At 52.1% G+C, this 12,791-nt stretch overlaps 1 protein-coding gene across 1 annotated transcript; it reads right to left on the bottom strand.

Moving 5' to 3' along the window:
- Positions 1–1,777: 1,777 nt before the first annotated feature.
- LOC139830262 (uncharacterized) lies at positions 1,778–4,052 on the bottom strand. Its single transcript, XM_071818271.1, has 5 exons — positions 4,029–4,052; positions 3,330–3,620; positions 3,145–3,243; positions 2,915–3,044; positions 1,778–1,962 (listed from the first exon to the last, which is right to left on the bottom strand). Exons 1-5 carry the CDS (start codon positions 4,050–4,052, stop codon positions 1,778–1,780), a joined length of 729 nt encoding a protein of 242 aa, XP_071674372.1.
- Between the last annotated feature and the right edge of the window lie 8,739 nt (positions 4,053–12,791).

The raw sequence follows: 12,791 nt of genomic DNA, 5'->3' as shown, positions 1-12,791 counted from the left end.
CTGTTGATCTTCCGAAATATTGCATTCTGACGGCGCTTTTTCCAGCAGAATCCTGGCTCCGGTGCGCGATCCTCCAATAATCATGAAACATGCAAAATAGATGAAATAACATAAGTATTATCTCCAAATATGAAATATATCAATGAATAACAGCAAATTATGATATAAAATAGTGATGCAAATTGGACGTATCAGGCTAGCGCAGACGTGGTTATTAAGGGCCTTCCTCGGTGTTTAGAAATGTTGGGTCCTGCGAGTCATGTTATAGTGATGTTATTAAAGGTGTGAACCGAAGATTGGTCATGAGAGGGAATTTGAGCCTCTGGAATGTATGTCTTGAAGAAGATTGAGTGAGCTCTCATGTGTATCTTCAAGGCATCAACATGATGAATACAACAGAAACAAAGTGCAAGTTCAAAATGAGTTATCTAAAAGATATCATATGTTTGAAGCTTCCGTCCATATGATGATCATAGTTATCTAAAGATATGCCTAAAGAGAGTATATCCCATAGTGAAGTATGGGAGAGCAATTTGTAGACTTCATCAAGCAAGCACAATCAAGAAAGGTTTTCCATGTTGATGTGATCAAGATCATCATCATCTAGCTCAAGTGAAATGAGAAAGGTTTAGGTTTGTTCTTGATAGGATTTCTCTTTTACCGATCTCTTGTTGCTAGGAGACTAGTTCTTAGGATCGGTGGCCTACTATCGAGAGGGCTCTCGGGTGAGTAACTTGATCGTATCATTTAGAACGAGCTCAAACCTTTGAATCCTAGGCATCATATTTCTTGTTGGTTATTGGGGTCTTATTCATGTGGTGACTTAGAGCTTGTAGTTCTTTCCATGACTAGCTCTAGTTCATCGAAAAGGGATTTCGTATGGAAAACTTGTTGCATTTTATATATGAGTTTTAACCAATTCTCCATTATGAGAGGTTATTCACATCCAAATTTATGGAAATATCCCTTACTTGTACTTAAGATTTTCGAGAGAATTATATTTCCGACAAACTTGATTTCATATTATTCGGAGTTTGGATTCGAAATTTGTTGTGTTCCATGATGGACAATAGTACAGTTGTCACGAACTATAGTACCGCTAGGAACATCACTGGTATTTACTAGACCTGGTAGTTTAGGTGGTAGTACCGCCCCCCTTCCAGGAGCGGCAGTATCGGCCTCACTGGCTATCGGGTTAGTGCCTTTCGACCCCTTCACACCTCTGTATCCCGAGCCCTACCAGGCCGGCGGTGGCACGGTATTACCAAATTTTGCAAAGAAATTTGCAATAGCCGGTATTAGCGTTAATTATCCCTGTAGTACTGCTCCTCATGGTTCTGCGCAGTGAAGTGTAAGGTTCAAGTTTAGTTGGACAGGCTAAGCGGGCCGAGCGGTACTACCGTTCAAGTCGCACATGCAACGGTACTCCCTCCATTTTTATTTTTTTCGATTTTTAGGTTTAGTCAAAATTAAGTTTAACAAGCTCGACAAAAAAAATGCTAATTGAAAGTATATGTACATGCAAAATATTTTTTGAATTTTTATTTGTATTTTCAAATCGAGTTAGTAAAGGGAACATATGTACATGTGATCAGAAGTATATTTCCGGAACTACAGATACTAATTAAATGTGTAGACCATATTACCGTCCAGCGATTCGTTGTCCCATGCCTAGTTTCTTGCTAAGCAAATCCCACAGTTTGGCTCGCCTTTGGAAGCACACACACCACACTGATCCACTACAGGAATCTGCCAAGATGCCGACGGCCTCCAGCCCTCAGCGTATCACCGCCTCGCCCTCGGCATACGCTACGCCGACGGGGGCCCTCGGTGTAGCTCCTCGGGGAAGGTTGGCCTCGGCAGAGCACACGTGGCCCTCGGCGTAGCGCCGCCCGTCGGCGTAGACGGAGAGGGCCGACGGCTGGTCCCACCCGTCGGCGTACTGGCCCTCGGCGTAGCGGGCTAACCGGCACCGTCAGGCTGACGGCCGTTACAGCTACGCCGAGCGCCGCACCGTCGGCGTACGGGGACGCGTGGCGTGGCCTGGTCGACCTTGGCGCTCGATACGCCGAGGGCCGCACCGTCGGCGTACGAGGACGCGTGGCGCCGCCTGGTCGACCCTGGCGCTCTATACGCCGAGGGCCGCACCGTCGGCGTACAAGGACGCGTGGCGCCGCCTGGTCGATCCTGGCGCTGATACGCCGAGCGCCTCACCGTCGGCGTACGTGGATGCGTGGCGCGGCCTGGGCGTCCCTGGGCGACGGACGCTACCCCGAGGGCCGTACCGTCGGCGTAGAGGCGACCATTTGGTCCATTTCTGGACGCGTGGCGCGCCCTGGGGGAACCTGGGAGCTACCCCGAGAGGGAACCCGTCGGCGTAGAGGGTACCATTTGGTACATTTTTTTCGTTTTTTGCTGTTTCGCGCGTTTTCCAGATTTGGCAGGATACACAAGCACATATAATTCACATGAAATTCATAGGCATGAAGTGCAAATACATATAACATCAAGTGCATACATAGTGTCATAGTGCCATAGGTTGCATACATAGTGTCATAGTGACATAGGATGCATACATAGTGCCATAGTGTGCATACATGCATGGTGCCATAGTGTGCATAAGATACATGGGACTACTAGAGGAGCTCGTCGCCGCTAAACACCGGCCCGGGCCGATTCCTTCCGGTAGAAGCTGCGGAAGAACCACCGGGAGAAGGACCGGGAGAAGTACCGGGAGAAGTACCGGGAGAAGTACCGGGTGTAGCACCGGGAGAAGGACCACCATGATGAACCGGTGTCATGTCCCTCCCACCACCCTGGTTTCCGGAACATCCCGTTCCCTACACACATGTTCCCGAGATGTTAGCAATTTGCGAGGCAAAGGAAAGCCGTAGTATTCGGTTTGGCGAAGAACTTATCGTTGTTCTCCCATAGTACTCCGCAGCGAAATTTTCCTTCGATGGCATGTTTGGCGCCGGCCCCGGAAAGGGAGGCATCGGCCCTAAATCCACTGTCTGTCCAGTTTGATTGGCCACCATCGACGCCTGCAAGATAGTTTACATGTCAGTCTTTGCAGAAATGAAGCATCAAACTAGGGGAAAGTGGGACTTGTCATCATTTGCGAAAACAAAGGTTGGAACTTACATGTATATATGCCATGTACTCCATGAACTGCTGCTGGTGCTGGTTGAAGGCCACCTGATATTCTTGATGAGCGGCCACGTAGGCCGCCTCGAAGTCAGGCTACAATTTCACAAATTCATGTCTCGTTAGCACTTAGCAATGTATGAACGAAAGTCGGAAAGAGGATGGAAATGAGGGAAACTTACGTCGTATGCGGGTTGTTGCCGAGCCCGGCGACGAGGCGGGAGAGGGGGGCTGTCCTTGGTGAGTCCCGCCTTGAGACGCGTGAAGGTCGTGGTGAGGGTATGCTTGACGGCCTTGTTCAGCATGGCGAGACGGCCATGCGGCAACCCTCCGGACGACAGGACCAACGACTCCTCGTCGACCTCCGCGCTCATGGGGTCATCCACCTCCGGGTGACGATGCCTCACCATCTCGCAGTAGTTCTCGACGTCCTCGGCGTAGGTGCCGAAGTACTCAGGGAGCGAGGGCTGAGGCTGCGAGAGATCGGGCTTCTTAAGCCGCATCTTGTTGTATATCTCGAGGTCGGACATCTCCTCCTCGGGTCCTAACGCGGCCCTCTGCATCGCGAAAGGAAATGTTGTGAGTACCAACTTTGAACCTGAAGGAAAATAAAATGTATACATACCGTCTTCCCCTTGTAGCGCTCGTAGCTGAGGTTTCCCCCACAGTGTGTGCCACCGTCGCCTCGGTTCTCCGCTTTCCGCCTCGCCACGGCTGCAAAGTCCTCATCCATCTTGAGCCACCTCGTCCTAACCATCTCCTCCCATGCCTCGGCATGCGGCTCGGCCCAATCGGGGATAACCTGAAAATGCAATACTCAACTCAATCTAATGCAATCGCAACTTAGTAGCAATGTAGAATCTCATTGACATTTTACTCACCGACATGTAGTCCTCCACCGTCATCTCGTACTCGGCCTTAGCATTCTTACCGACAATGTCCGGCTTATGGACCCTCTCGCCTCTCTGCCCGTAAGTGACCCGCGGACGTGATCCTTTGGTTGTACCACACCTGCGGTGTCAACCTCTCACAAGTCGCCCGCAAAGTCCTGTTCGCGGCCGTCTCCTCAACCTCGGGCGCCACATGATAAAAACACTTCAATCATGCAAAAAACAATTGTGAGATTCATGAGTTAGAACATTGGGGTCATCAAATATGAACGAAGCTCGAGAAAATATGTCTTACCCAAAACTTTCTCATCACGGCCTCAGCAGCCGTCGGGAAGCCTACGCCAGGGGCACTCTCGTAGTCCGTCCAAGTAGTGGCTAGCTTCTTCTCGCCACTGGGACGATGCCGAGGGGATAGTACTTGCCCGGCCAGAACTTCCTAAGCAAAGCTCCAATCATGCTGCTAGGCAGGCGCCCCTTGACCCCCGGAGGAAATATCCAATTGCTGCACATGAAAATCAAACATTAGCACATGAAAATCAAACATTAGTACATGAAAATCGAAATTGCCAAATTAGTACACTTACTCAGGGCCAGCAGGAATAATAAGGGTCTTCGCCTCATGGGTCTTAGGCTCCTTCCTCTCGTCGGGGACTCTCGCTTCCCCACGAATCTTCAGTGCCTTCGGCCGCCCATCCTCCTCCGGAGTCTCAAACCCGCGGCTAGAGTCCTCCTCGGCTCTAGACTCCGTCTCCGCCTCCTCTCTAGACGTCCCCTCCAAAAAGAACCCGGAAGCAACGTCGCCTGAAGCCGAGGGTGGTGGCTCAAAGTCCGGTCCTCCCCAGCCACCTCCACCTCCACCTCCACCTCCACCTCCTCCCAAGCCACCTCCAGCTCCACCACCTCGTCCCCGTCCTCGTCCTCGTCCTCGTCCTCCTCCTCCTCCCGCGCCGTCCTCATAACGCGGATTGCGACGCGGTGCCCTCTCACTCCTTCTAACATTGTTCTTGCGTTGTTGCATCTTCTTAAGCAAGCTCGACGAGTCCTCCTTGCCGCCGCTCATATTGTTCAATCACCTGCATTGAGAAAGAGAAAACAATTAAGAAGCATGTTGAAAAATATATAAATAGTAAGCATAAAGACACTAAACAATTAATGCGCACCATGTAGCTGCTTCACAAAAAAAAGCCCTTCCGGCACCCCGAAAATGGAAAAACCGTCGCCCGTGGTTCGGATTGGAAATCCGCGACCGGGGCCTTGCTTCCCATCCTAAGGCCCACGCACGTGCCAAATATGGCCTCGTTCTGACAAACTATGTGGTGAAACGGGCCGTTTCCTACTCATTTCCCCTAAAAGCCATAGAACTCCGGACGAGATAGCCCTGTTCGTGAAGGGTTCTCCAAGATAATTGCCGTATCCCAGTTCCGTCTTTTGAAGTGGTTACTAGGACACATAAAATGATGCCACGCGGCTCCGCTCGATTTTTTGGCTCCGTTTGCTTTGCCAACTGCGCAAAACGGGGCCGCCGGGACATGCGGTATGGCCGTACCGAGCGCGCGCGTGCACCCGTCCGCCAACGCGCGAAACGGAAAACATTTAGCACATAAAATGACGCGTCCTAGACCTAAAAACATTTTTCCCTCCATTTATTGAGCGAAGGAAAGTGTCGCCCCAGTTCAAATCCGGTCAGTTTCCAGCGGATTCGGCGGGGCACCGCAGGAAGCGGGTGGGATTCCCAGATGGCTTCCGCGCGCATATGGCATGTGATAGGTGGTGCGTAGGAGGTATCCTACCGCTGCGTGGAGGTCCCGCGCGATACTGAAATGCGCACCATGTAGCTGCTTCACAAAAAAAAAGCCCTTCCGGCACCCCGAAAATGGAAAAACCGTCGCCCGTGGTTCGGATTGGAAATCCGCGACCGGGGCCTTGCTTCCCATCCTAAGGCCCACGCACGTGCCAAATATGGCCTCGTTCCGACAAACTATGTGGTGAAACGGGCCGTTTCCTACTCATTTCCCCTAAAAGCCATAGAACTCCGGACGAGATAGCCCTGTTCGTGAAGGGTTTTCCAAGATAATTGCCGTATCCCAGTTCCGTCTTTTGCAGTGGTTACTAGGACACATAAAATGACGCCACGCGGCTCCGCTCGGTTTTTTGGCTCCGTTTGCTTTGCCAACTGCGCAAAACGGGGCCGCCGGGACATGCGGTATGGCCGTACCGGGCGCGCGCGTGCACCCGTCCGCCAACGCGCGAAACGGAAAACATTTAGCACATAAAATGATGCATCCTCGACCTAAAAACATTTTTCCCTCCATTTATTGAGCGAAGGAAAGTGTCGCCCCAGTTCAAATCCGGTCAGTTTCCAGCGGATTCGGCGGGGCACCGCAGGAAGCGGGTGGGATTCCCAGATGGCTTCCGCGCGCATATGGCATGTGATAGGTGGTGCGTAGGAGGTATCCTACCGCTGCGCGGAGGTCCCGCGCGATACTGAAATGCGCACCATGTAGCTGCTTCACAAAAAAAAGCCCTTCCGGCACCCCGAAAATGGAAAAACCGTCGCCCGTGGTTCGGATTGGAAATCCGCGACCGGGGCCTTGCTTCCCATCCTAAGGCCCACGCACGTGCCAAATATGGCCTCGTTCCGACAAACTATGTGGTGAAACGGGCCGTTTCCTACTCATTTCCCCTAAAAGCCATAGAACTCCGGACGAGATAGCCCTGTTCGTGAAGGGTTCTCCAAGATAATTGCCGTATCCCAGTTCCGTCTTTTGAAGTGGTTACTAGGACACATAAAATGACGCCACGCGGCTCCGCTCGATTTTTTGGCTCCGTTTGCTTTGCCAACTGCGCAAAACGGGGCCGCCGGGACATGCGGTATGGCCGTACCGAGCGCGCGCGTGCACCCGTCCGCCAACGCGCGAAACGGAAAACATTTAGCACATAAAATGACGTGTCCTAGACCTAAAAACATTTTTCCCTCCATTTATTGAGCGAAGGAAAGTGTCGCCCCAGTTCAAATCCGGTCAGTTTCCAGCGGATTCGGCGGGGCACCGCAGGAAGCGGGTGGGATTCCCAGATGGCTTCCGCGCGCATATGGCATGTGATAGGTGGTGCGTAGGAGGTATCCTACCGCTGCGTGGAGGTCCCGCGCGATACTGAAATGCGCACCATGTAGCTGCTTCACAAAAAAAAGCCCTTCCGGCACCCCGAAAATGGAAAAACCGTCGCCCGTGGATAGGATTGGAAATCCGCGACCGGGGCCTTGCTTCCCATCCTAAGGCCCACGCACGTGCCAAATATGGCCTCGTTCCGACAAACTATGTGGTGAAACAGGCCGTTTCCTACTCATTTCCCCTAAAAGCCATAGAACTCCGGACGAGATAGCCCTGTTCGTGAAGGGTTTTCCAAGATAATTGCCGTATCCCAGTTCCGTCTTTTGCAATGGTTACTAGGACACATAAAATGACGCCACGCGGCTCTGTTCGGTTTTTTGGCTCCGTTTGCTTTGCCAACTGCGCAAAACGGGGCCGCCGGGACATGCGGTATGGCCGTACCGGGCGCGCGCGTGCACCCGTCCGCCAACGCGCGAAACGGAAAACATTTAGCACATAAAATGACGCGTCCTCGACCTAAAAACATTTTTCCCTCCATTTATTGAGCGAAGGAAAGTGTCGCCGGTTCAAATCCGGTCGGTTTCCGGCGGATTCGGCGGGCACCGCAGAAGCGGGTGGGATTCCCAGATGGCTTCCGCGCGCATATGGCATGTGATAGGTGGTGCGTGGAGGTATCCTACGCTGCGCGGAGGTCCCGCGCGATCTTGAAATGCGCACCATGTAGCTGCTTCACAAAAAAAAGCCCTTCCGGCACCCCGAAAATGGAAAAACCGTCGCCCGTGGTTCGGATTGGAAATCCGCGACCGGGGCCTTGCTTCCCATCCTAAGGCCCACGCACGTGCCAAATATGGCCTCGTTCCGACAAACTATGTGGTGAAACGGGCCGTTTCCTACTCATTTCCCCTAAAAGCCATAGAACTCCGGACGAGATAGCCCTGTTCGTGAATGGTTCTCCAAGATAATTGCCGTATCCCAGTTCCGTCTTTTGCAGTGGTTACTAGGACACATAAAATGAAGCCACGCGGCTCCGCTCGATTTTTTGGCTCCGTTTGCTTTGCCAACTGCGCCATGCGGGGCCGCCGGGCCATGCGGTATGGCCGTACCGGGCGCGCGCGTGCACCCGTCCGCCAACGCGCGAAACGGAAAATATTTAGCACATAAAATGACGCGTCCTAGACCTAAAAACATTTTTCCCTCCATTTATTGAGCGAAGGAAAGTGTCGCCCCAGTTCAAATCCGGTCAGTTTCCAGCGGATTCGGCGGGGCACCGCAGGAAGCGGGTGGGATTCCCAGATGGCTTCCGTGCGCATATGGCATGTGATAGGTGGTGCGTAGGAGGTATCCTACCGCTGCGCGGAGGTCCCGCGCGATACTGAAATGCGCACCATGTAGCTGCTTCACAAAAAAAAGCCCTTCCGGCACCCCGAAAATGGAAAAACCGTCGCCGTGGTTCGGATTGGAAATCCGCGACCGGGGCCTTGCTTCCCATCCTAAGGCCCACGCACGTGCCAAATATGGCCTCGTTCCGACAAACTATGTGGTGAAACGGGCCGTTTCCTACTCATTTCCCCTAAAAGCCATAGAACTCCGGACGAGATAGCCCTGTTCGTGAAGGGTTCTCCAAGATAATTGCCGTATCCCAGTTCCGTCTTTTGCAGTGGTTACTAGGACACATAAAATGACGCCACGCGGCTCCGCTCGATTTTTTGGCTCCGTTTGCTTTGCCAACTGCGCAAAACGGGGCCGCCGGGACATGCGGTATGGCCGTACCGGGCGCGCGCGTGCACCCGTCCGCCAACGCGCGAAACGGAAAACATTTAGCACATAAAATGATGTGTCGTAGACCTAAAAACATTTTTCCCTCCATTTATTGAGCGAAGGAAAGTGTCGCCCCAGTTCAAATCCGGTCAGTTTCCAGCGGATTCGGCGGGGCACCGCAGGAAGCGGGTGGGATTCCCAGATGGCTTCCGCGCGCATATGGCATGTGATAGGTGGTGCGTAGGAGGTATCCTACCGCTGCGCGGAGGTCCCGCGCGATACTGAAATGCGCACCATGTAGCTGCTTCACAAAAAAAAGCCCTTCCGGCACCCCGAAAATGGAAAAACCGTCGCCCGTGGTTCGGATTGGAAATCCGCGACCGGGGCCTTGCTTCCCATCCTAAGGCCCACGCACGTGCCAAATATGGCCTCGTTCCTACAAACTATGTGGTGAAACGGGCCGTTTCCTACTCATTTCCCCTAAAAGCCATAGAACTCCGGACGAGATAGCCCTGTTCGTGAAGGGTTCTCCAAGATAATTGCCGTATCCCAGTTCCGTCTTTTGAAGTGGTTACTAGGACACATAAAATGATGCCACGCGGCTCCGCTCGATTTTTTGGCTCCGTTTGCTTTGCCAACTGCGCAAAACGGGGCCGCCGGGACATGCGGTATGGCCGTACCGGGCGCGCGCGTGCACCCGTCCGCCAACGCGCGAAACGGAAAACATTTAGCACATAAAATGACGCGTCCTAGACCTAAAAAATTTTTTCCCTCCATTTATTGAGCGAAGGAAAGTGTCGCCCCAGTTCAAATCCGGTCAGTTTCCAGCGGATTCGGCGGGGCACCGCAGGAAGCGGGTGGGATTCCCAGATAGCTTCCGCGCGCATATGGCATGTGTTAGGTGGTGCGTAGGAGGTATCCTACCGCTGCGCGGAGGTCCCGCGCGATACTGAAATGCGCACCATGTAGCTGCTTCACAAAAAAAAGCCCTTAGGCACCGAAAATGGAAAAACCGTCGCCCGTGGTTCGGATTGGAAATCCGCGACCGGGGCCTTGCTTCCCATCCTAAGGCCCACGCACGTGCCAAATATAGCCTCGTTCCGACAAACTATGTGGTGAAACGGGCCGTTTCCTACTCATTTCCCCTAAAAGCCATAGAACTCCGGACGAGATAGCCCTGTTCGTGAAGGGTTCTCCAAGATAATTGCCGTATCCCAGTTCCGTCTTTTGCAGTGGTTACTAGGACACATAAAATGATGCCACGCGGCTCCGCTCGATTTTTTGGCTCCGTTTGCTTTGCCAACTGCGCAAAACGGCCGCGGGACATGCGGTATGGCCGTCACGGCGCGCGTGCACCCGTCCGCCAACGCGCGAAACGGAAAACATTTAGCAGATAAAATGACGCATCCTAGACCTAAAAACATTTTTCCCTCCATTTATTGAACGAAGGAAAGTGTCGCCCCAGTTCAAATCCGGTCAGTTTCCAGCGGATTCGGCGGGGCACCGCAGGAAGCGGGTGGGATTCCCAGATGGCTTCCGCGTGCATATGGCATGTGATAGGTGGTGCGTAGGAGGTATCCTACCGCTGCGCGGAGGTCCCGCGCGATACTGAAATGCGCACCATGTAGCTGCTTCACAAAAAAAAGCCCTTCCGGCACCCCGAAAATGGAAAAACCGTCGCCCGTGGTTCGGATTGGAAATCCGCGACCGGGACCTTGCTTCCCATCCTAAGGCCCGCGCACGTGCCAAATATGGCCTCGTTCCGACAAACTATGTGGTGAAACGGGCCGTTTCCTACTCATTTCCCCTAAAAGCCATAGAACTCCGGACGAGATAGCCCTGTTCGTGAAGGGTTCTCCAAGATAATTGCCGTATCCCAGTTCCGTCTTTTGCAGTGGTTACTAGGACACATAAAATGACGCCACGCGGCTCCGCTCGATTTTTTTGGCTCCGTTTGCTTTGCCAACTGCGCAAAACGGGGCCGCCGGGACATGCGGTATGGCCGTACTGGGCGCGCGCGTGCACCCGTCCGCCAACGCGCGAAACGGAAAACATTTAGCACATAAAATGACGCGTCGCACTTGTACATATATGTTAGGGGCAGATGCAAGTTTTCCAACAATTCTGACGCTCCGGTGATCTGTATCTTGGGAAACCCTAGGGCGGGGACCCCGTAGATCTACCCCTATAGCTTTCTCCGTGCGAGAGTTTACCAATGTAATTTTTTACTTGTTTTGGTTTATTTAGGACATATGTACATGGAAACCATAGGTTGGGCATACTTTACCATAAAATAGGCTCCATTTGAGCCGTGGCGAGAGTTTCCACATACAGATCCTGGATTTTACCAAGTGTTAGCCCATGTATGCGGAAATCGTCAACAACGGGTACATCCAAGGTTAGCCAAACCTTACATCACACTTGTACACATATGTTATGGGCATATGCAAGTTTTCCAGCGATTCCGACGATCCGATGGTCTGTATCTTGAAAAAACCCTAGGGCGGGGACCAGAGATCTACCCCTATAGCTTTCTCCGTGTGAGGGTTTACCAATGGACTTTTTTACTTGCTTTGGTTTGTTTAGGACATATGTACATGGAAACCATAGGTTGGGCATACTTTACCATAAAATAGGCTCTGTTTGAGCCGTGGCGGGAGTTTCCACATACAGATCCTGCATTTCACCAAGTGCTAGCCCATGTATGCGGAAATCGTCAACGCCGGGTACATGCAAGGTTAGACAAACCTTACATCACACTTGTACACATATGTTAGGGACAAATGCAAGTTTTCAAGCGATTCCGACGCTCCGGTGATCTGTATCTTGGGAAACCCTAGGGCGGGGACCCTGCAGATCTACCCCTATAGCTTTCTCCGTGCGAGGGTTTACCAATGGATTTTTTTATTTGCTTTGCTTTGTTTAGGACATATGCACATGGAAACCATAGGTTTGGAATGAAATAGGCCCCGGATGAGCCGTAGCAGGAGTTTCCACATACAAATCCTGGATTTTACCAAGTGTGGGCCCATGTATGCGGAAATCGTCAACGCCGGGTACATGCAAGGTTAGACAAACCTTACATCACACTTGTACACATATGTTAGGGACAAATGCAAGTTTTCAAGCGATTCCGACGCTCCGGTGATCTGTATCTTGGGAAACCCTAGGCCGGGGACCTTGCAGATCTACCCCTATAGCTTTTTTCGTGCGAGGGTTCACCAATGGATTTTTTTAATTTCTTTGCTTTGTTTAGGACATATGCACATGGAAACCATAGGTTTGGAATGAAATAGGCCCCGGATGAGCCGTAGCAGGAGTTTACAGCGATTCGGACGCTCCGGTGGTTTGTATCTAGGGAAACCCTAGGGGGCGGGGACCGCAAATCTACCCCTAGGGTTAGGGTTAGGGTTAGAGTTAGGGTTAGCAATGGACTTTTTCCTTTGTTTTAGGACATATGTACATCGATAGCGAGATGTTGGGCCCTCTTTGGATCCCGTCGACCCGTCTACGAAGAGCGTCACTCGTGGGATCTACATAAGCCATCTACCATTTTTTTCTTTAAAAAAGTAACTATTTTTACATAATTCATACTAGTACATAAATAAAACAAACATAATATAAAGTTAATGACCGAGAAGAAAAAAAGAAAAAAAAAGTGTATGCCGAGGGTGGCCGTCGGCATAGGTGGGTGATGCCCTATGCCGAGGGTGGCCCTCGGCGCCTCGCTGACGCCGTGACCGGGCCGTCACGGCCGGAGCGGGACCGGAGCACATGCTAGTGCTACGCCGACGGCCTTTAGTACGCCGAGGGTGGCCGTCGGCGTATCCCTCTCTACGCCGAGGGTATGTCTACGCCGAGGGGCTAGATGGGCCGCTGCCATGGA

The sequence above is a fragment of the Lolium perenne genome, chromosome 4 (genome assembly GCF_019359855.2).
Source record: "Lolium perenne isolate Kyuss_39 chromosome 4, Kyuss_2.0, whole genome shotgun sequence".
NCBI lineage: Eukaryota > Viridiplantae > Streptophyta > Magnoliopsida > Poales > Poaceae > Lolium > Lolium perenne.
The sequence above is the reverse complement of the archived record's forward strand: the minus strand, read 5'-3'. Positions and strand labels throughout refer to the sequence as shown.

What these genes read in the sequence shown, in the direction of transcription:
- LOC139830262 (XM_071818271.1), bottom strand. Translation starts at nt 4,052, where the DNA reads ATGACGGTGGAGGACTACATGTCG. An exon ending in CGGTGGAGGACTACATGTCG is followed by an intron (nt 3,621 to 4,028) that starts GTGAGTAAAATG and finishes GATCTCTCGCAG; the next exon opens with CCTCAGCCCTCGCTCCCTGA. An exon ending in GGCAACAACCCGCATACGAC is followed by an intron (nt 3,244 to 3,329) that starts GTAAGTTTCCCT and finishes GTGAAATTGTAG; the next exon opens with CCTGACTTCGAGGCGGCCTA.